Below are 22,828 nucleotides of genomic sequence, written 5' to 3'. Positions count from 1 at the left end.
GCGGAGATAACGCGAATGACCAAGTTTAGATTGATTTTAGTTCGTTGAGATGGTGGTGCTAAGTTTCCAAATTAAACACAATGCCAAGTAAAGCAAAACCAAAGCAATCCTGGATCATTTTCGATACTCAGTTGGAAATTGTTTCACCTCCTTTTTCTGCGCATCTTCTCTTTCTAGCTCCGTGAACGCACAGCAGTATATGTTTTGAAGATTCTCGATGATCCTGGTCTCACTCAGGAACAGAGAAAGAACGCTGAGAACTTTAAAGACCTGATGTTGTCTTTGAACCTGCAGTCTATGCGCTTGAACGTTGGCGACAGCAAACTTTCAAATGACGAGGAGGTTAGTGTGCGAAATATTCGAATAATGCCTGTCCTGTGCTCCAACTGATGATCATCCTCCCGGCTCTCCACGCGTTTTACTCAATTTAAAAGTTATTTTTATCTAAGAGTTGCTTTATATCTCAGTTCCAGACTTGGGATTCCACAGGTATGATGCAATGGCAAAAACAGAGAAGTGATGGTTATAAAAGGTAATAGAACTCACTATTCATCTCAACATGGTTACTCTTTATATTCTCTTTTTATAACTAGTTTTTCATTTTCCCATTTAATACTGTGTTCAAAGCGACACTTCTTTCATCCACTTTTCGGGGTTTCCTAATGTAATTTAACTTTTTTTGATAAGAACAGGTAGGTCAAAATTAAGGATTCAAGCACTGGGAAACAATCACCACTCGTGGAAACATTTTATCAAAGTAGCGGGCCTCTAGGAGTTATGGCAAAGTAAAGCACCCGGAACAAACCAGCAGTTTAGATACAGTATCCCTTAAATTCGTGAATTATAGCAAATATCCCTTTGAATTTATTTCTAGACTTGATAAGAGAACAGAGGAGCTTAGTGAAGCCATATCAACGGTTGCTCAAGATGTTACTAGAGTTGTGGTCGAGATTCAGGACACAAAGCGCCAAGCCCTGCTCAAACATGCAAGGGATGCGCTTTCTGCTGAGGTCCAGATTCGTAAAAGATGGCGCCAACTCATTGAACGACTTATCCATGAACGGTAAGCAGAAATCACTCTTCTTCTTGTGGCAAAACAATGATACCCAATAATCGTTCGGTGGAAATTTTGGTTTGTAGCGTAAGCTCCGAAGATTTGATTTGTAGTGACATTCTCCCCGAACATTTCACTGTAAGCTAGTTGACAGAGTACGGTGTTCTATCAGCTGAAACCCCTTCTTCTGATAAATTTGTTCTTTGTAATCTGCAGTGCTTGCTGCTCTTTGTTTTTGTTTTGATAGTCTAATCTAAGAATATCTTTAAGTAACTTGAAGTGGATAGCTATAACCACGCTTGGAATAACATGCTTGAGGAATTAATTGATTTTCATAAAAGACCTTAAATAGTGTTCTCGTGCTATGCGCGTTTTACTTTCTTTAAGATCTGTGTGGTACGATGTCGAGCACTTTCCTTCATCTTGGAAACTGGACCCGACAGAGGGCCCAGACCGTGTGCGATGTCGCCTTCAGCGGTTTCATTTGGACGTAGAAGAGAAGTATCTTATGAAGGAATACTGTGGCAAAAGTGAGAAAGTTTTTTTCATCGGTGTTTTTCATTGGTACATTTCCGCCCTTATTATTATTCCGACTAGTCGGTCCGCTCTGTTACTGATCGTTTGATGTGCTTTTTGATTGTGGGAATCCCCGTTTTGAGAATTTTCATCACTCTGTCTCCATCGGTGTTCATTAGGATTAATTCTCACGCGAATGACTTCTTGAACGTTACGGGTGTATGTGTAAGGGTCATAATCATTAAATTTAACCTTAGTTACAAATAAGAACGTGTCCTGTTTTATTGACCTATTCTGAAACCACAGAGTGCAAGCAAGCCGTCTGCCTCTTTCATGTACTTTAATTCTCTCGATCATCGCTCTACCTGTCTTTTCCGATTTATATTTTGCGTCGTCGTCTGACGAAGACTACTAATGTAACAGTCGAAACGTTGCGATCATTGAACAATAGCCTGTGGAAAATACACTCAATTATTTGTGGACTTCTAACGAAAAAAAATATAGGACGAACTGTACCTGGACATTCGCTGACGTGACTGACTAAATCTTCTCGGCTTGACAGGTTGTTATTTTTACAGTTTTAATAAGTTTGGAGCTTTGCTGCGCGCTTTACGAGCTCCGCTTTAAATTCACGGTAAGGCAGCGTCTTCCTCGGTGTCGCCGCCCTGACTGCCGACGGCTGAAAGCGGATGGAGAGAAGTTAGATTTCCGCCGTCCGCTGTTTACTATAAGCGTCATGCTTAACCCTTAACCTTTTTCTTTGTTTTCGAAATAGCCGAAAACCGAATGCTCCGCAGCACAAAATGTCTGTGGATGATGAAGAAATGGAATAGAGGCGCTCTCTGAATAAGTGCATTTCACCTCTAGGAGCCGTTCTTAAAACACTTTCTTAGTCAAAATCTTAGCCACGCCCTTTTTATTTTATAGAGACAAAGGGCGGTAGCACTCCGTTGTCATATCTGTTTGAAGACACCACGACCTCAATGAAGAAAAACGTATACTATATCTTTGACACTCCTGATACCATTCGGTGAGTGGAGGCTTCCTTTGGAAGTTGAAGATATCTTATCGAATTTTGAACTTTTCCTAAGTGCAGGGAAAACAGTGAGACGCTACGGATTCAAACAACTCACGAATGACCAGAGATTGATGGTGGATCACACTTGTAGACTGTTAACGACTAAAATCTCAGGTTATTGATTTGTGAAACACTTAAAGAAATCGTAGAAGTGATTCACATCAATGAATTATTTTTGTCAGTTTTTCGTATGCTTTGAACTGAAAATGTCCATTGTGAAACTGTTTCAATCGTTCCCAAGCTGTTAAAGACATACTAAGGCCTGTTTGTTTGTTTTAGTTTTGGGTTTCTTTTGATATGTGTTTGTTTCTATGGGTTTTAATTGCTTCACCAGTTTTCTTCATCATTGTAAGAACATAACACTGGACAGTAAAATCAAAGGAGTTCTTCTTATTGGTAAGTAACCAACATTTTTCCCATGTTGTCCCATGCCATTTTCTGACACAAGAATGTAAAAAAAAGTTGACACTATATTGATGTGAAAGGACAGTCTTTTTTGGGACTGGTTTATCAGTTTTTCTTTCAATGTTTTGTTTGCAGGTGAAAGTCACATGTATTTTGTGGGTGAGGAGGCTACGCAGATAGACACAGACATTACACAAGTAGGATTATTTTCTCTCTTGATATCATATGTTGCGCGTCTAGTAAAGCAATCATCTACCCATGTGAGCTTAAATTTAAACAATTGCAGAAACATTTAAAATTTTCCACAGCGACCTGAAGCTTTCAGAAATTGAAGGAGTAATATTGAATATTGCACTTCTCTCTTTGTTCTTTAAGATTTTGTTAGGCAATAAGGATGCCATTTCCATATCCTGGCTCTACGAAGAAATTCAAGAAATACGAACTAGGAGATATTGCCTTCAGGTGGGCACGTGTTAGTGAAAGATAGTTTTGTCATTTGAATGAAAGATTTATCCTGTAGCCATGGAACATCCGCTAGATTTGGCTATGAAAACAAAATAATGTACACAATGGCTCAACTTATGAGATGCAGTTTACAAAGATGTCGAGAGATACACCTTGATGTACGAACTAACGCTAACGAAACAACATAGAGACCTTAAGAAAACCACGATGGCGTTAGCAACGAAGACATGGTAAAACAAAGGATCCAATCGGTAGAGCAGTAGCTCAGCACGAGAGTTTTAACACGTTGTACACTTTCGAGCCGTCCTCTACAAAACAACATCGTGAAATCACCAAAATTAGTGTATCCCGAGAATTGAAACCGACGGCAAGTTATTCAAGTTTTTATACGGAATTTAATACTGCTCACATACGTTGTGCTGAAGTTTACCGTAAAAGACAGCAAACACCTCCAGTCATTGGCGAAATTGTAACTAAATAGATAAACTAATTTTTTGCTTGACCTCTTCTTCGGCGTTGCCTTCCTGAATGCTTAAGGTACGTAATATCTACTCTTTCTTACTTATGACAGGACAATGGCTTGGAGATTTTCCTTACCACTGGCCGGACGTATTTATTGGCATTTGACACGAAAGAGGTACTTTGAGTTAATTTCATTTTAACTGGCTTTTCATTGATGATCCTCAGACATGAAAACGCCAGTGAAGCGAACACAAAAAATTTATGTAAACCAGAAACATTAGTTTCGTTCAGACCAGAGACCTTTTGAGTGGATGTCGAATTTCTTTCACCTTTTACTTTCACCAAAAACCTATTTTTCGTTTTTGGTTTCATTTATAACTTTTTAACACCGTGTTTGGCGCAAATATATGTGTTCTGCTTAATTAAAATTGTTAACTGAATTAACTTTTTTTTATTGGAGCTAAAGACTTTAAGATCTTTCATTTTCATCCCCGTTTAATATATTTTCTTCTGAAAGGAAACCTTTTGATTAAAGTCTGTTTTTATTAGGACCGCGAAATAGTACTGGAACAGTTTAAACAGAGACATCTGCCATGTTACGAAGCGCCGCAATACGAGCATTTAATGGCTCTAACAAACAGGTACGTCTGTTAGTAGGAATGTTATCCTTACCTAACAGAACGCTTTCCATGATTCTCAAGAAGCAGTGACTACTTCTCGTGTTTCCCCTACACTTCTTTCGTGCTCTAGCCGCTTCTTGCATGAGCATGCTTCATAGCAGAACAGAGTACAGTCAAGACTTCTTGATTTGTCAAAATCCATCGTCTGAAAGTGTTGCACTTGTTCTAACCAGGTGGCGGATTGGACAGATGACCAACTTTCAGTACCTTACAGAGCTGAACAAGATGGCAGGTCGCTCGTTCAATGACCTCATGCAGTATCCTGTGTTCCCTTTCGTGCTGGCTAACTTTGGAAGCAAGGTCCTGGATCTGAACGACGTCACGAGTTTCCGGTATTGATAAGTTGTTTTCTTATTACTTAAACTATATATATTTATTTATATATTTCGATTACAGTGAGTTATGCAGATAAATGTTGGGCGACTTTAACGCTGAGCAGTGAAAACACTATATCAAATGGGTGGATTTGATTGCCTGTTCATTTGAAAAAACTAAATTCCTCTACAAGGGACCTATTTGGCAAAAGATGCATACTGGATATGTGCTAACAATATAACTAAGGTATTTGTATTTTTAGTGACCTCTCTCGTCCAATTGCCGTTCAAAATCAGTCAAAGGAACGGAAGTATCGAGAAAACTTTAGAGTAAGTGTTTTTTTTTTTCTTTTACTTCACGGTCAGACTGTATCGATGTCGAGGCAGCAATACCGAAAGAGGTGCAAGGAAAATATTCCATAAGCACGTAAAGCTAACACGTTTAATTTTCACGTAGCTGTTGCAGGGGTTTTGTTCAAAGCCAGTTACCGCTGTCTGTTTCGCAGGCTCTCGTGTTTGGTTTTCGCCTTACGGCCCCATTTTCGGACACAATCACCCATAACATCATTGGCAGCCGCTCATGGAAAAAGTTATTAAATTCATGCTGTTGTAGTTAAGAACAAAGTAGAGTCTTTGAGTTAAGACTGAATGAGATATTTCTGATAAAGTGTTTGTTAGTCTTTACGTGTGGAATTCGCAATGCGGAACGCTTGACGTGGAATGCGTGACGTTTGACTGTTTGTGTCTTAGTGGCTACAAGAGGAGTATGAACGGATGGAGGAAGAAGATCCAATGTCTGCCCCATATCATTATGGATGCCATTATTCTAACAGTGGCACTGTTTTGCACTTTCTTGTTCGAATGCCTCCGTTTACTAAAATGTTTCTACAATATCAAGGTAAGTCAAACAAAAATGGTAACCGTACTCTTGAATGAAATCGTCTCGTTCTTTCTCTTTATTCATCAATTCCGTCATCGCCATTCCATTTCATTTCCCATTCTCATTCCCGTTCCCACTCCCTTTCCATTTTGATTCCTTTTTGTCCCCTTTTTGTCTAGTAGTTTGCAAAATTACTCGATGTTTTGGCGTTTTCACTGTTTTGTTTGTGTTTATATGTTTATTCCTTTAATGGAGATTCTTTATTCTGTGGCAGATCGAAATTTTGATATTCCTGATCGTACGTTTCACTCTATGGCAACAACGTGGCGTTTATCGTCATTTGAATCTGCAACTGATGTCAAAGAGCTCATTCCAGAGTTCTTTTTCCTCCCAGAGTTCCTTGAGAACCGCGAAGGTATGGCGTTAGGGTCAATGATTGAGGTCTGAAAATGAAATCGTTGCTACTGTAATTTTTGAAGAATCTTCATTTAGACTAGAACCGTGTTGGAAGATAAGTGAAGTTTATTTGAGACAAAGTAAAAAACAGAGAAAAGACACTATTTTCTTTGAGCAAATTAGCCACGTGATTTGAGTTCAAGCCTCCTTCCGAAAACCTTCTTTCCATCAACAGCCAGAATCTCTACCACTAAGTTAAAGAGAAGTAAGGACGAATTAGCCAAGTTAATTTGGTGAATTGATTCTCTCAGGTTTTGACTTTGGCCTTCGTCAAAATGGTCAGCGGGTTATGAATGTAGAGGTTCCCCTATGGGCTAAAGGTAGTACCAGGCTCTTTACTTTGATTCACAGACAGGTACGACCATCTTGTTTCATAGCAGCCTTTAACAACTTATTACTCCTGATGATTAAATATAGAAAACAAAATATAAAGAATTTATCTGCTCTTCTTTTTGTGTTTTGTCGAAATCTACTTGCCGTTCTTGGCAATTTTCTTTGTTAAATGGCTTCAGTTTAGTTCTTATTTCAACACGATAAAAGCTGAAGGAGTTGCGAGACATCGATCCCAGACCCCAGACGGTGGACCAGTCCAAAAACTGTTGGTTCGTTCCCCAGACCAGATCAACACTCAGGGTTTTACAATAACTGAGGAGAAAGTGCTTCCTTTGTTAAGACATCCGAAAATGGCTAGAAATTCCATTCTTCTTGGATTAGGGTGATAAACCTTAGATAAACCGTCTCCTGTGTCTTCTTTGTACTGATCAGCGGGGGACGTTCAAGAACCCACGCACTTCTCGCAAAGAGTTTTTGTTCGTATAGGCCCCCATTTGAACCAGCTTTAAAGCTGAACTGGTCCAGCCTGTCTACATGTCGCATAAGTAATATAATAAATAAATAAGTAAATAAATGAAGCAGAATTTTGAAAGTCTAATTACAATGAAATAAATTGTTATAGAATTCATATCTGAGTGATAATGTTTATTTGATTATTGAATTGTTCCACAGGCCTTGGAATCGGAGTATGTTTCGCAAAACCTCAACCACTGGATCGACCTTGTGCTTGGTTACAAACAAACAGGACGAGAAGCTATAGAAGCCATCAACGTATTTCACCCAGCTGTAAGTTGAAGTAATCAGTGCCATCACATTTGTCGATAGTAACAACTTTTAGAATTTTTAAGGGCGTTCGACGATAATGTGGCTGTCCGAGAGAACCAGTCAATTTAAAAACAGGTGCACAACACACTCCTTAATAACGGATACCACTCAAGAAGATGCTAATCTGGCCAGATACTTTAAACCATCAAATTAGTTAGCTTTACGAGTGGTTCGATTTGGCCAGCCAGTTATGACGGTTGGAAAAAAGTAAAAGAATAGCAAGTTATTCATTTGTTAGGTAGACTGTTCTAAAATCTCGTCGCACCAAAAATATAGAACTTTGTCTGTAAGAGTGCTTTACACGACTTTCAATAACTTTTCTGACAAGCCAGGTCTCTTATTAGGCTCATGTGTCATTTTTAACCTTTCAGACATACTATGGTGTAGATGTGAATGCAATTACAGACCCTGTTCGTCAGAAAGCTCTCAAGACTATGATAGAAACATACGGCCAGACTCCCCAGCAACTGTTCACATTTCCTCACAGCCCACGACCGCAGTGCCAACCGCAGCCTTCGTCATCCGGGGAGGGAAGTTCTTTGGTTAGTCATTCAAGTCACACTTTTAAGTTTGTGGACGGTGAACTATACGGTGCTTTTTTGTTAAACCGGCTGAGCACGTCACTGTCATCTGATACTGGCACTCTTGTGGGCAGCGCTGTTGACACTCTAACAGGTAAGTTTACAGGTCTTACATTATCCACTGTTTCTTGCTCTGGTCCTCCTTGTATTAATAATCAATCGATTGGTTCCATACTACCAAAAAACAAGAATCCTCTTTTTGCAGTTTCTCTAACGTACTTTGTGTTTGATATTTTTTGCTTTATTTTTACCATCATGTTTTATTTGGCGGTTATTTTGTTGATTCTCTGTTTACATATTTTGAACTTGAACTTAAAATTGTGTTTAGTAACGTAAACAACTGATTAGTCTTTTTTCACTAAAATTATCTTCTGGTTATTCCACAAACAGAATCGGACTATATTTTTCACGTTTGTAATTTCTACAGAAATTCGACAGCCAGTAGACACAGTCGAGGGCCTAAAATGGGGACAATATGTGGGTTCTCCGGCTATGGGTGCCCCAGCAATGAGATTTACGCAACCGTTGAACACCTCCGTTCAATCTCTGGTCTGTCTCAAGAATGACTCTGTCTTTGTCCTGGGTCACAACTCAACCTTGTTGACCGTGCACCAAGCAAAGCCAGGGGAGAGTGAAGAAAGATTGATTTGGTCCGCGGTTTTGAGTTGGGGGTACATGGATGGAGGTGTACGCGTGTGCCCATCCCCTGAAAGCGCTCCTGTCTGTCTCATGGAACACCACACACCAGACAAGGTAGAACCTGTGGTAGAAGAGTTTTAATTATATGGAATTCTGCATGTATTGATCGACTGAACGCTTGATACCGAATTTTATTCGGGTTTTATTTTCGTGTAGATCACGTGTTGCGTTGTGACTGACGGATGTAAGTTGTTGTTCATCGCTACATCGACTGGCACGTTATCAGTGCTGCCTGTCAAGTACAACCCAGCTGTGGTAGGTCACTGCATTAAGATTTATCTTGACACTGAATTTTTTTTTGGGGGGGGGGTGGGGGGAGGGGGGGGTTGTATTATTGCATCGCTCCATATGAATCTGCGCGACATATGCAGCTACCACTAAGGTATAAAGAGGAACGTTGATATGGAGACTGAGGTGCTGCGTCCTTGGGGGAGGGGGGGTGTGTTAGGAAATAATGTAAATCGGGCAATGTTAAGAGTTTCTGAAGCTGACGTTTCGAGCGTTAGCCCTTCGTCAGAGCGAAAGGTATGTAGCGTAATGTAATAGTAAGGTAGCTTGGGGAGTAAACAAGGGAGAGGTTTGGGTCGGATCTGTTTATTACCCGATCGAAACCTCTCTCTTTTTTTTTTTTTTTATTCTTCCACCACTTCAGCGCTGTTTACTATCGCAACTCGTTTTACCTTCTGAAACTCTGGAAAGACTTCTATTAAGGAATGTCTTTACGTTGTCAAATTTGTACATAATCACCTCAAACCAAATTCTTTTGTGATACCTCTCAGCGACGCAGCACTACAGTTTCTTCAGAGACACTCGCCCCCTTTATCTGCAGGTTGCATACGTCGCATAACAGTTTCAGAACAGTAACTGATGCTTTCAAATTACATTGGTACATGTAAAAACTGAGTTCAACTTGTAGAAATAGGATTAAGGTCAGTGTGAACAGCATAATATCGGCACGACAGTAGCTTTTGTTAATGATGAGTTGACGCCTAAAATGGATAGTTTTTCCTTTTTGCCAACACTTTTTCTCCAATTTAAAAATTTAAGCCTTAAATACTTACCTTAAATACTTCCTGTATTTAGGAAAGAAATTACTGTTGATGGGCGAGTCATTAATTGAAAGTTTAATCTCGAATTGCTGCCCTATTATAAGGTATCTCTTGTTTGCGAATCGAGATACAAATGTTGTCACCCAATATTGCAGGAAACCGGTATGGAAGTACTGTGTTCGAGAGTTCGTCTTCACGGACATAAGGATTACATCACATGTATGAAGTTGTGTCAAGCCTTCAGTATTGTTGTCAGTGGTAGTTGGGATACGACGGCCATCATTTGGGATTTGAATAGGTAAGATTTTTCTTAGGACGTAACAGTTTTCAAGTCCCAGTGGCGGAATTGATATTAATTTAAATAATGCGAAAGCCTGTTTTCCAAATTTTTAGGGAAGGCACTAATTGTCCCAAATAATACTCAAGCGATCGGGACGACAAGGGAAATTTTTAAATGAGTATCGAATGCAATCTAAGATTCGTCTGGTGTTGCTTTACTTGCTCTATGTTTGGTCAAACAAACCTACGAGACACTTTCAACAAACCATATGTAGAAGTAGATGATGTAGTAGTTTTTTTTGGCAATTTTTTTAGAATTTAAAGTTGAAACAGTACATGTGTAGTTAATGTTTTTATCATTTGTTCTTTCTTTCCTGTTGTTGTTTTGTGTCTGTATGTTTTTGTTTTGTTTTGTTTTTTTTTTGTTCCCCCATTCATTCATCTCCTTTTTCTTAACCTGCTTGTGTGATGTATTGATGACCAAGAAAAAAAATAGAATTTCATTATTAGCCCTTTATGCAAGTTACACTAATCCTAGCTAGTTCTAATTTTGTGTTCGGATGCTCTGACAACCGAGCTATCGATACCTTACTGGCGTGCAGAGGCATACAACAACCTCGCTTTCTTCTTTAGGTCACTTTTTAATATTTCGAGGCATTAATTCATCAGCTACTGGTAATTGTTTCTTTTGTCCTTCTCTGTAGGTTAAGTTACGTGAGATGTTTGGAACACCCCAACACCGTGGAAGCCGTAGCTATCAGTAAAACTACAGGAGATGTAGTAACAGTTTCACATACAAGTACGGTTTTTAAATAGATCGTTGTCAAGAATTGAAATGAGAATTCTTCCCGGTTTCTCTAAGATTATCAGTGAGAACTACATTTTTGTAATCAAAGGATGACCTTCCCTAATGTTCTAACCTTAACTGAGTGTCTTAACTGTGGTAGGTTTCCCTAACGTGGAAAATATTTTGTAACTGTTCGTGTAATCAGGTGCCCTGACAAATGTTACCTCGGTTGTAACGCAACCTATATATGGGCGGATTGCGTGACGGAGAAACATGGTAGCAGTCAAAATGTCGCAATATAACCTGCCTCACAACTCATCCATAGCTCAAAGATAGTTGAACAGACTCTTGCAGAATATTGAGCAAAGAATATACAGCTTTTTCGTTTATATTATAGTGAAGTACGTGTCTGAAGAGAGCACTATAGAGGAAGGAAGCGTAATTAAACTATGGACAGTCAATGGTAGGTTCATTGGCCAAGCCTTTTGTGAGTACTTGATCAACTGCTTGGAATTTTCCGCTGCGCCTGAGGGAATATCTGTTAATGTCATCGCCACTGGACTAAGCAATGGAGCCATAAGGTGAGCATGCTGCCCTGAGGATACCGTCCCTTCCTTTCTTCATAGCCTCAAAACCCCCCCCTCCCCCATTTCCCCCCCCCCCCCTTCCGCTTCATGATGTTAACTCATCCATGTAAAGTTGGGCAAAAATTAACTTTATGCTTTCAAAATAATGTTCTTCATCTGGCCTCTGGCAGGTTATGGAGCACTTGGGACCTAAGCCACGTACAGGACATTGTACTTGATCAGTATCTCAACCAAGTGGCGAGGTTGCGTAGTTTTTATTGTTTTGAGATTTCTTGATTTACATCTGTCCGTTTCAGTGGTTGTTGATTAAGATTTCTAACCGGTCAAAGAGCAGTATTCAGGTCACATGATTACAACGGAGATTTCAGATCCACATAGAGTTGTCAACCAGAATGAAGCGTGTTTAACTGTCAGCAACAATAAAGAATAAGATGTCTCGAGAATTGAATCGAATTGAATTGACCACGTGACCTGCATGTCGCTCTCTGATTGGCTAGTAATCTTGCATGTCAATTTTCATAATATCTAATCGTTGATTTGTTTTTGTAGTTGTATTAGAATGATTAGTGCATGGATACATCATGATATCTTATGCCATTTTGACAATGTTAGAGAACTCCTCTGAATAGGGAAAAGAAATCTATTGATGGAGTTATGCCTAATTTATCAAGATTGGTAAGACGAGGTGAATTCTTTCAAGTGTTATATTATGTTATTTTTTCATCTTCTTTCAGCCTGACTTTTTCAGAAGACAGTCAACAACTTTTTGCTTTGAACACCGACGGGAAACTCATCGCATGGCAACGGAGCGATAAAATTTATACCAAGCATCCGACGATAACCGTATTCCCTCGAACTTAGACGCCATCTTTATTTCCCCAGCTCAGTCTTAAAATACAGTCTTTACAAAATAATATTCGAAAGATAGAGTTTGATTTCCTATGCCTTAAGTTAAAGAGCTAAAGATGAAGTACGATACAAAACTTGATTTTGTCAGTGACAGGATTCAAGAAATTTTCCCTCAAATAGTAATTATTGTCATTGAGCTACAATTTATTTCTTATATGCAATAACCAACGTGTTCAACTCTTGGGTCATATGATGTTACACGACAAAATACACAGCCCGCCGAGACCTAGAAATTTTGCCGTTTATTCGTAAGGAATCTTTGCGATCGGGAGCGAATTTTTTTTTTAACTGGTACATTTTAACTTCTATTATCTATCATTGTAGATATCACTTTAAATATAAACATTGCAATTTGAAAACATGAATTAAATATATAAACCGTTTCTTTTCTCATTAAGAAGTGTCTATATTTGATGAGAAAAGAAAGGGTATAAATATTTGATACATATCTTCAAATTGCAACGTTTTGTAGCGGGCATAGTTGTATATCGTGTAGTCAATCCCCATGACGAGAGAATCATGGCACAGATACTTGATAAAATATATGTCTTTATAAGTATGTAGAGCAAAATTATTTTGGTTACTACCTTTTTTAATCATAATTCCACTGGGAAATGGTAACCTTTTTCTCGGGGAGGTAGCTGCAAGCAAGAATAAAAAAATGGACTGAAATTACTTAGGTAGATTTTCATAGCAATAAGCATGTCACTCAAAACGTCGGTGTAATGTGTCCTCCTTGAAATTAAAGTTTTTTACAATGTTTTTTGGAAAGAATCTTCACTGAATGTGGTTCTTGAAAAAGGAGACGAGAAAATATTTCTTTGATAATAAATTTAAAGTCATCCAATTAAATTGAAGCGAATGGAAATTGTGTATTTTGTACGTTAGGTATGTGTACCATAGATGTGTAATTTAACTTCAGAATTGAAATATTTTTCATTCCCAAAATAAAGAAATTATGACAAGATTTTGCAGAAATTTGACCATTTTCATTCACCTACATTTGCCAATGCAAGCCATGATTTTACGTGTTAGTTTCGATAGTTTATAAACATATAACAAGTGGTCTTGGTGGTGATCTTTGTCAAAAAGGTGCAATATATTTAAACGAGTCTTGTCCTCGTAGAATGCTTATTCGGTTAAAAAAAAAGACGTCTACACTTTTTTCAAACGATGCAATAATAGCTCTTAGTGCAGAATGATTATCAACCAATCAGACTGTCGCACTGCTATTAGAATGCTTGAAGTTTATAAGTTGGTGAAAAAGAGAGCCAATCGGAATCGCCGATTTAACGCAGGGGCCAGCTGAATCAAGATTTACACCAAATACTAGATATAACTCAAACTTTTCTTTTCGCCTCTTGATTGAAAAGCAACGGCTGGTTCTCCTTCGGCTCTGAGAAATAGAGTCAGAGTGGTCGCAGCTAAAATATGTCTTCTTTCCTTCGTTTTTCCCGGCTGCAAACGTTTCACGTATTTGAGCAAGCTCAAGCCAATACCTATTCCTAGTAATGGCCAGAAGAGTGACATAAATATATCCAGCTGGTAATTTCCTTTGGTCGCAATAACCTCAGTTTGGTTAAGCTTATTGTAGAAGCAAGATATCCAGGAATTATTCCGCCCGTTTAATTCCATGTAGTCTCTGATTTGTTTTTGATTTTCCTCTTCTGAGCGTAAGCAACAAGAAGGCGGTTTAAGAGTACACTGAAAAGAGTTGAACGGAAAAAGACTGAGAAGAAGAGAACAACTGTATATCATTTCAAAATCTTAGATTTTTTTTTCATTAGTACCTCTTCTTTCTCTTTGGCCCCAGAAATATTTTAGTTAAGGTTTGAACTCAACACTTGTGTTTAGTTGCCGCTAGTTGTTGTAAGGTGACGTCACCCAGCGTGGGTCGACGCTTCGTGAAGTGATCTGTCGTTATGCGACGTGACGTGAAGAGATGTTATCCTGTGTGTCGTGATAAGATGTTGCATGGCACAATGTGACGGTACTTGACGTTATGTCCCATACAAATTAAAATTTTTAACATTTCATATTCGCCGTTGCCAAGAACTGTAGCGACTTAAAAGATTAGCGCGTGACCTCAAATCCGTTCACAATGGGTTGACTTGACGTTGATTTATATGAATTAAATTAGTTTTCGCACGCAAGTGATTTTTTCTTGGCACCTACTGAGCCCCCCGTGTATGGACCACAGCAGGATCAAGCCTTGAAAACAATTCACTCCAAAACAAACTAACAATTAATATAACAATATAATTTGGTTTTATCAACTGAGTAGTAATGTAAATTAGCCACCGTAAAGCGTTTCTAAGCAAATGTTTCGAGCGTTAGCCCTTCTCCATTCACTTTAACGAAGGGCTAACGCTCGAGACGTCAGCTTTGAAAACTCTTTACGGTGGCTACTTTACATTATCAACTCGGTTGATAAACCAAATTTTCTTGTTATAAGTACTCCCCCGCCGACAGTTTTAAAAATAAAAATATACTTACTTGAAACTTAAGGTAATCATTTCTTGCCCGCTCATCAAACTGAATTAAACTTGAACATTGAAAAAATTTTTACAGTAGCTCATGTTTTAGATACATTTACCTTTGATACGATTATAAAACCAATGACTGCTCGAACTTTTTTCTCAATTCGGCTTAATTGGAGTTTTTATATATTACACTTAGGCCTACCTTGTCGCCAACGTTGAGTGCATCTTTGTAAAGAACTGATTGTTCCATGCTCTTTGTATCTTTTATTCCAGTAGAGATATTTTCTGTACTAAATACTACATAAATCTTAAGGCAAGGATAGCAGGAACTCAAAGAAAAACCGCCTCCGCAATCACAGACTTCTTCACCATCGAAGACGCTGAAATTTACGAGACATCTCGTCTCATGAAAAAGTCCTGCTTGCGCTGAGGGTAACACCACTGTTATCCCAAAGTAGAAAAGAAGACCAAGAGACACTGTTATAAACAGGTAAGAAAATCGAATACAGATTAAACGTTTGTGATGAAAAGCGAGAGACGCATTCCATTCTGTGGACATTTCGGCGTATTTTTTAATTTTCATCGGTCGGCTAATTAGTTTGGCCACGGTTCATCGGAAACGAACGAGCCAATAAGTAAATATCGTGGAGATGCAAAGGTATTTATTAGTTTCATGCTTTTCCTGTTTGTATGTTGACATTCTAAGTACAGGAAAATTTAAAGGTGCTTTGACGATGATTGCACTTTAGTGGGATACAAAATCGCATCTTTAGTTGCATTGAATTTTATTTCAGGTCAATTTCATAAGTTCATTTTGAAAGAGTTAAAGATACGTGAATGGGGGAATTTGGCGCGGAGGTTGGGACGCGGAGGCATTATGGCCCACCTCTGCCGGTAAGTCCTGCACTAATTGAGCCGTGCGAGATCATTGATCTTCCGAAAGGGGTTATAGACAGAAGAATGACGTAGGCATCTACCCCACCACCCTAAGGATTTCGCTTCTTTGAATTCAATCCAATGTCCAACTTCAACAACTCCAGCTATGAGTTACTAAGGCTTTGCAAGAATTAGCCGTCGGACTCGTGAACCCCCCACGTAAGTTTTAGAACTTAGACTTATCAAAATCTGCTGCTTAAGTCATGCGCACCTCCATTGTGAAAAGGTAACTAGTTCTCACCACATAACACATAACCGTCTTTCTCCGGCAAACGTGCAAATAGGGATAATCAGCCATTTGAAACTACCTTCTTGTGCGGGTAGGAATAGTCATTCATTTCAAACTGCCTTCTCGTGCATGTAGGAATAGTCAGCCATTGGAAACTGCCTTTTCGTGCATGCATGCAGGTAAGAATAGTCAGCCATCTGAAACTGCCTTCTAGTGCAGGTAGGAATAGTCAGCCATTTCAGACTGCCTTCTCGAGAAAGTATGAATAGTCAGCCATCTGAAACTGCCCTCGCGTGTAGGTAGGAATAGTCTGCCATTTCAGACTGCCTTCTCGTGCAAGTAGGAATAATCAGCCATTGGAAACTGACATAAAATAATAAAACCTTCAAAATGCTGAATACTCGAAATTGGCCAGCACCCGAGATAGATGTTAAACTTTTCTCAAAAGAATGTCAAAAGATCACAACAATGTGTAAAGTAAACAAACATAACTGGCTGCCACATGAAAATACAAAAATAACATTGAGTTCATTTCACCTCATTCAAACATAATTCGAATTTTTTTAATCCCACGTTCATCTGACTGACTACAACAGAGCTGCTCGTTGTTGTAAGGTTCTTGGTTATGATTACAGAAATATGGTTTTTTTTTTGTTTTTTAAAGGGAACTATCTTCTCAGGCCTTCTTCACAGACCAGAGATCTTTGCTCAGCAATTAAATTTCAGGATTGAATTTGACTGAATCTCGTCGGGTGAATGATCCTTTTCGTTTGGCTATTGTTTATTTCTCAACGATATGATTGGCTAACTGACGAGTTCCGTTTATCTGTCGCCTCAAAGGAGTACAACTATTGTCAAGCCTCATCTATTGTTGTCAAAATGGGTTCCGCGCTATTAAGCCAAGTCTTTTCTTTGAGCACGTCACATTAAGTGGATTAGCAGAAAATGCTAGAGATCTAACTGCCAACGTATTTAAGCTTTGAATAACAGACTTACAAACTTTATTAGTTGTAAATGAGGTTCATTTAGAGTGTTTCTGAATTTGTGCGGTTGGCAAACTGGTTTAAACTAGTTCAATACATAGAACATGAGCGAGAGATCTTCATCAAAAGGCCATCAGTCAGTTTATGATAAAGCTCTAGCGATTTTTCAAGAGCGGATAAAGAAACTTAAAGTCGTCGAACAAGAAATAGAAAAGGAAAGAGTTCAAACTAACATTGATTACAAATTTGAAGAGAGAAAAATCAAAGAAGACCTGATAAACATGTGCAGAGATAGAAAGCGTTTTGCTAAGGAAGCAAAATCTCGAGAACTTCCACCACTGGACAAAGAGAAAGTCTACCAAGGATGGACAGTAAAAGAGAAGCAAAGGCGTTTACGGTCTTTAAGAATAGAACGAAGCCATGAATCATTCCCAGCTATCACATGTACTGGTCCGAACATACCAAAAATAATGAAGCGCTCAATCTCCAAAGAGTCTCAATTTCACAACTGGCTCATTGGCTTTCCAAAGATAATAAAAGTCACTTCTACAAAACGTACGTCCCGAAACCCAAAACAAATGAAAGCAATCTTAGGAAAAGGTGTCGCTAATACTAACGACACCAAGGCAATGAAACGGCATTCAAAAGTGACGAACATTGTTTTTAATGTACCCTTAACTCTTAAGGACGCTAAAGCTGCGGCAGAAACTCACTTCGAAGTCACATCGCATAGAGAGAGAAAGAGAGCCATTCAAATGACAGCCAAGTCCCAAAGCCGCGGGGAAAGAGGAAGCCGCTTTCCAAAATTAAAAGGAGTTTTGGAAAATAATTAGACTGCATTTGTTTAAACACTCCTTAGACACAGCTGGGTATAATCACAACAAAGTATGGATCGTGGTTTGCCTGGAAGTAATGAATAAATGGAAGACTAAATACAACTAGTTTCAAGTCAAGCGAATTGTAAATTCACAATTTTTTCGGATGATATAGACAACTGCTAAACACTTTTGAAAATAGTGTGACTGAAGAAGTTTTGTGGTGTTTCTCGATTCGCTTCTAATGACCTTGTTTATTCCAGTTATTCAAACATACTCTACGATATCCGTGGTACTGATCCAATTCATCGTTCTGTGTTTTTTTGTGATTTAATTAAAATATAATTTTTAATGGTAATTCCTCTTGAAACCGTGACGAAATCCTGCTTACTGGCTTCTTACGAAGGAGTATACGTTCAAATGATTTAGATATATTTTTAAAATTAGCAAGCTGAGTAAACCTTGCTAATTATACGACTCATTGGTTTTCAAAAGTAATGAGACCTAATCAATCTTCCTTTGTTAGATTCGCATCCATTGAGACAAGTATTGACAGGTAAACAAGAGAGTCTACGCAATTAAGCTTGTCAATAACTCTTTTGACCAGCTGTCGTCCAGGAAACAATTGACTGAACCACCAAACTCTACTGAGCCAATATAATGTAAAGAAACAAAGAATAATAATGAAATTACCACAAACCACGATCTGGAGGAGTGTGGAACATAAGGTTGTTTAAAGCGATTAATCATGTCAATAGGACCGAGTGGAGTCCAATTTAGTATGTAGCCTTACGAAGGAATGACAAATTTGGACCCTGATTTGGTAATCATGAGTACGACGACAGACGGAATTTACGAACGCAATGTCCTACTACGAAAGGTAGAAGGAAAGAACCAATAAGTCGAAATTATGACAACATTCGAGAAACAAAATACTCAGCATTTAAAAGTTTGCATAAATAAAAATACGACACTTGTCGTTTTTACGAGAAAATGAATTAAACCCAAAAATCTTTCGACCAGAATGCGCAAATGATACTTACTTCAATAACAATAACACAAACATAGCTGTCCCATTAAACTGGCCACTTATAAGAATGACACCTACACTGTACTTGTATTTTCAAATTGGGTTGCACAATACCAATCGTGTTCAGAAAAATTTGTCCCAGCTTGAATTAAAACGAGAAATCAACATGATGTAATGGAAGAGGACAGAGACCTCGATCGGGTCCTTGCCAAAGTACAAAAAGAGAAACTTATCGCAGAAAACACACATACACAAGAAGCCGAAACATAGCAATGGCTTGACATACGTAACGCACGCTTTCATGACGCAGTTTCGCACTGCGCGGGCGCAATTTCATCTTGCGTTTGCTTGCTCAGCGTCCTTTCGTGGCCAGAGCAGAAATAGATTACTCGTAAAAACAGCAACGATCTCAATCCCTATACTTCGAGGAAGGCAATCAAGAAAGCGAAAAAACAAAGGTTATCAAATTAGAATTCTAAAAATTCTTAATAATTTGCAAAGTAAAAATGATTTCAAGAAAATTGCAAGAGGTTAAAATTAACAAAGGATGGCCAATATTACACAAAAATAAGCCAAATTAAATCATAGTGGCCCATCAGTAATTTAGTCCGGTGACTGGCTCTTAATCAATCCAGAACAGCAAAAAACCTTGCCAAGAATTCACGATTTGAAAGCGCACGGGTTTGAGGGGCCACGTTTCCACGAAAGGTTGAGCCAATATACAGACATGCAAGGTATCACGAGAAAATCACGTAGTTCCAGGTGGCAAGACACTCACTTTTGCGGTCTGCGACAACAGATGATGTACTCTTGATTTGAAACATTACAGAAAAACGATTGCGAGAACTTTCTACCTAAAAGACGCATAGGGAAACACGGCTCGATCTTATTTTGTCAACTGGGCGGTATCTAGCTATTTTGTGCATTCCGCTCGTAATCTTTTGTTTATGGTGGATTTTGTTACGCATCCCTGAAGCATTTTAAATCAATTGGCACCACAGAAAGACTAAATTGTTGAGTCCCTCTAGGAAATACAGCATAATGATACCCAATTGCTGCCCTAATTTACGGCAAGCCCAGATCAGAAACAAAATACGTTCCCTGTTTTACACTCAAACCCCCCTCCCCACCCCAAATTTTAGAATCTTTTTGTGACCACCATTGATTACAGCAGAAATTACTCATTGGTCTCTATTTTCATTGAAACTAATGACTGATTAAAGGATCTGTTTATACGTAGGGCATCAATATTGTTTTCCCATGACAAAAGGTTGCCTTAGCTTATTGTTTCCTTTCACGTTTCCCTTTGAGCTCTATACATAGTTTCTAATCGCATTACCGGAGCAACCCACAGAAGAAAAGAGTATTGTTGTGTCCTTTTGTCTTTGAGTATTGTTGAAATAGAACGTATAGCACTTAGGGAGTCAGTTAGAAATTGCTTTCAGGATCGAACAGTTCCTCAGGAGAATACGTTAGCGCTTTAACTCTTTGCACGGATTCATCTCTGCGTTAAGTTTGGGAGCAAGTGGTAGGTTACTCGATGCATATTTGCCAATGTTGAATCACTGAGCCATTGATCCTATTCATTAGTTTAATAAACTGCTGCATGGCGTGAGATTCTGAGAAATTTGGCCGTCATGATATTGTTATTCTATGTATTCGGGATAACTGAACGTTTTGCTTGCTTATGTTTTAGTTGATATAACTTGTAACTGCATGGAAATTGTATCTTTTAGCTGGGTGTAACTCTGTACGAATATGTCACTGATACTCGCCAAGATTAGCCCATGCTAATGATAAATTGTGATATTACAATCTGTGTCGTAGTAGTTGATGCGGAAATCTCTCGGCGGTAGAGGAACCGAGGATTTATCTAAACTGCATCCCGACTTTGATTAAAAAAAGGTTGCCGCCGAAGGAACAGGCCATGCCTTCGCAAAGAATGCATTAAAAACTTAAAGTCAGATTCTTTCATGATAGGGGTACAGCGCATGACTTGGTTTGGTTACATTTTTACTTATACACTTTTAAATTTCACCAGTCTATATGAATCAGCAACCTACTTGGTTTCAAAACTATCAGATCCGTGACACTGTTGGCCATTTTTGCATTGCATAGCTAACTATCCACACAGTTTGAGGCCAAGCTTAGGTCGAAACTGGAAAGACTAGTTAGCATATGAACAGTGCAATTAACATATGAAAGACAAAGCTTTATAAATTAAAAAAAATGTCACCTTCAGCCAATTCCTTACAACTAAAATAAGCACACGATTGTAAATTGGACCATTGTGTGGTAAATCGTCTGGTCGTTTTAATAGAACAAGGCCGCGTCAATTTGACTTCCAGAGTATACAGAGAGGCCTCTGCTGAAAAATTTTATAGCATGAACGTCACACGAAAACGTGCCTTTTCGTAACTTTATAGCTTATTTTCTTACCAGGACTCGAAGTGAATTTATCGGAAACCAGAGAAAATGCCAGTAAGCTGCAATGGGCGAGGAAGGTACGTGTATCGAATCAGCAACTCATATTGAAAATAATGTATTTCGGCTCCCTCCAAATCAAATACAAACTTTTTGAAAACCCCTTCTTATCAGATGCTTAAGGAGATGAAAGTTTATCTCCTGGTCTCAAGTTTTACCCAACAGAATATCGACCGTTGATATTTTCTTTGTTTAACCTTAATTACATAAGTTTATTCAATTGACTTCCAGAGAAGACACAGGTTTATTCGTAAATTAGTAGTTAAAAGCAAAAATTGAAGTCAGAGGCTTCATGCTATATTTTGAGAAACAAGTGGGATGAAAATCGAATATTATTGCTATATTTTAGTTATGAAAAGTCTGGCCTGGAACTGCACTAAGAATAGTTACATAACTCAAGCGCACGTGCGAACATGAGTTCATCTTCGAGTGAGAAGGGAGGGGAGGAAGGGTACAGGGTGCCCTTCAAATTTCTTCTGATGTCACCAGAACAAAACCTTTTCCCATTGGTACCTTAAAAGTCCTTGTTAGGAGTCAGATTGATTAAAAGAAGCAAAAGCAAAGAGAGGGCGTGGACTCAGCCAAACTTTAAAACAATTCCGAAGTGGCCTGTTTTATTTAAAAATACTGAAAGCAATTATTTTGCAAATTGTTTGCTTGCAAACCGAAAAAAAAATTTAGGGAAGGGGCAACGGAAAAGTATTTAACAGAGATCTTAGTTGTCATTCGCTTAGATCAAATCTCCGATGAAAAGGTTAGCAGGTTTCCAACAGGTTATAAGATCAAACCTAAACGTGTCCACATGGTACAGAAATAACACAAAACGTGACTTACAAACTGAAGTGGGCTTAACTGTTTATAGGCAATAGCCATGTAGTCTAGCTTTTTTACGTCGTTGAGTTAAATATATGCCGAGGGTTGTATGCAAATCTGATGTTTGTTTTGGTAACAATTATTCTTTAGATGGTTTCCTCGTAATTATCTTTTCATCGTGGAGAAGAAAGGAGACCTTTTATGCATCTATTGTCTTTTTGTCCAAAAAACAACTTTCAGTGCATAGCAGAAAATAGCGTTCATTTGTTAAGGACGGAAAGGCGTCGATGTTGACATTCTTAAAATATTTAACTGTCCTCCTTGACTTTTCAGTATTACAAGCGTTGCCAGCAATGGTGAATTTCAGTGGAAAGAAGGATTCGATCTGATGAACTTTGGTTTCGAACTCGATTCCAATCCCCTGAAGATTGACTTGTCAGGCGCTGCACACAGTCACGTTGACCGTATGAATCAAACTTCTAATCGTGTTAGTTCTTGCAGCTCCTCGAGAAGCTCTGAATTCCAGGCCGTGTTGGAAGCTTTATCCGACTACAAAATAAACGAACCAAGTACAAAAGGAAATGACAGCTCTGCGATTTGTTCCAACGAAAAAGGCGACTCGGGACAGCAAAGCTTAGTGGATTCATCAAGTGGTAGTGCAATAAGTAAGTTCAATCGAGCGCCTCCAATGTTGAC

General features: G+C 38.6%; 1 protein-coding gene across 1 annotated transcript in view; it reads left to right on the top strand.

The window, feature by feature from the left end:
- LOC131796637 (lysosomal-trafficking regulator) overlaps window positions 1–13,326 on the top strand; it is a 36,767-nt gene extending 23,441 nt beyond the window's left edge. The window contains exons 34-57 of the mRNA XM_059114229.2: window positions 178–342; window positions 468–532; window positions 875–1,063; window positions 1,442–1,584; window positions 2,498–2,600; window positions 2,983–3,044; window positions 3,189–3,250; window positions 3,429–3,515; window positions 4,090–4,155; window positions 4,530–4,621; window positions 4,834–4,992; window positions 5,238–5,304; window positions 5,725–5,872; window positions 6,129–6,269; window positions 6,562–6,665; window positions 7,316–7,429; window positions 7,840–8,143; window positions 8,477–8,802; window positions 8,905–9,003; window positions 9,953–10,095; window positions 10,781–10,875; window positions 11,261–11,444; window positions 11,621–11,692; window positions 12,185–13,326. Coding sequence (XP_058970212.2) covers window positions 178–342; window positions 468–532; window positions 875–1,063; window positions 1,442–1,584; window positions 2,498–2,600; window positions 2,983–3,044; window positions 3,189–3,250; window positions 3,429–3,515; window positions 4,090–4,155; window positions 4,530–4,621; window positions 4,834–4,992; window positions 5,238–5,304; window positions 5,725–5,872; window positions 6,129–6,269; window positions 6,562–6,665; window positions 7,316–7,429; window positions 7,840–8,143; window positions 8,477–8,802; window positions 8,905–9,003; window positions 9,953–10,095; window positions 10,781–10,875; window positions 11,261–11,444; window positions 11,621–11,692; window positions 12,185–12,311 — 3,117 coding nt within the window. The 3' untranslated portion in view covers window positions 12,312–13,326. The remainder of the gene's footprint in view (window positions 1–177; window positions 343–467; window positions 533–874; window positions 1,064–1,441; window positions 1,585–2,497; window positions 2,601–2,982; window positions 3,045–3,188; window positions 3,251–3,428; window positions 3,516–4,089; window positions 4,156–4,529; window positions 4,622–4,833; window positions 4,993–5,237; window positions 5,305–5,724; window positions 5,873–6,128; window positions 6,270–6,561; window positions 6,666–7,315; window positions 7,430–7,839; window positions 8,144–8,476; window positions 8,803–8,904; window positions 9,004–9,952; window positions 10,096–10,780; window positions 10,876–11,260; window positions 11,445–11,620; window positions 11,693–12,184) is intronic.
- The last annotated feature ends 9,502 nt before the right edge of the window (window positions 13,327–22,828 follow it).

This window comes from Pocillopora verrucosa, chromosome 7 (assembly GCF_036669915.1).
Source record: "Pocillopora verrucosa isolate sample1 chromosome 7, ASM3666991v2, whole genome shotgun sequence".
NCBI classification, from domain to species: domain Eukaryota; kingdom Metazoa; phylum Cnidaria; class Anthozoa; order Scleractinia; family Pocilloporidae; genus Pocillopora; species Pocillopora verrucosa.
The sequence above is the reverse complement of the archived record's forward strand: the minus strand, read 5'-3'. Positions and strand labels throughout refer to the sequence as shown.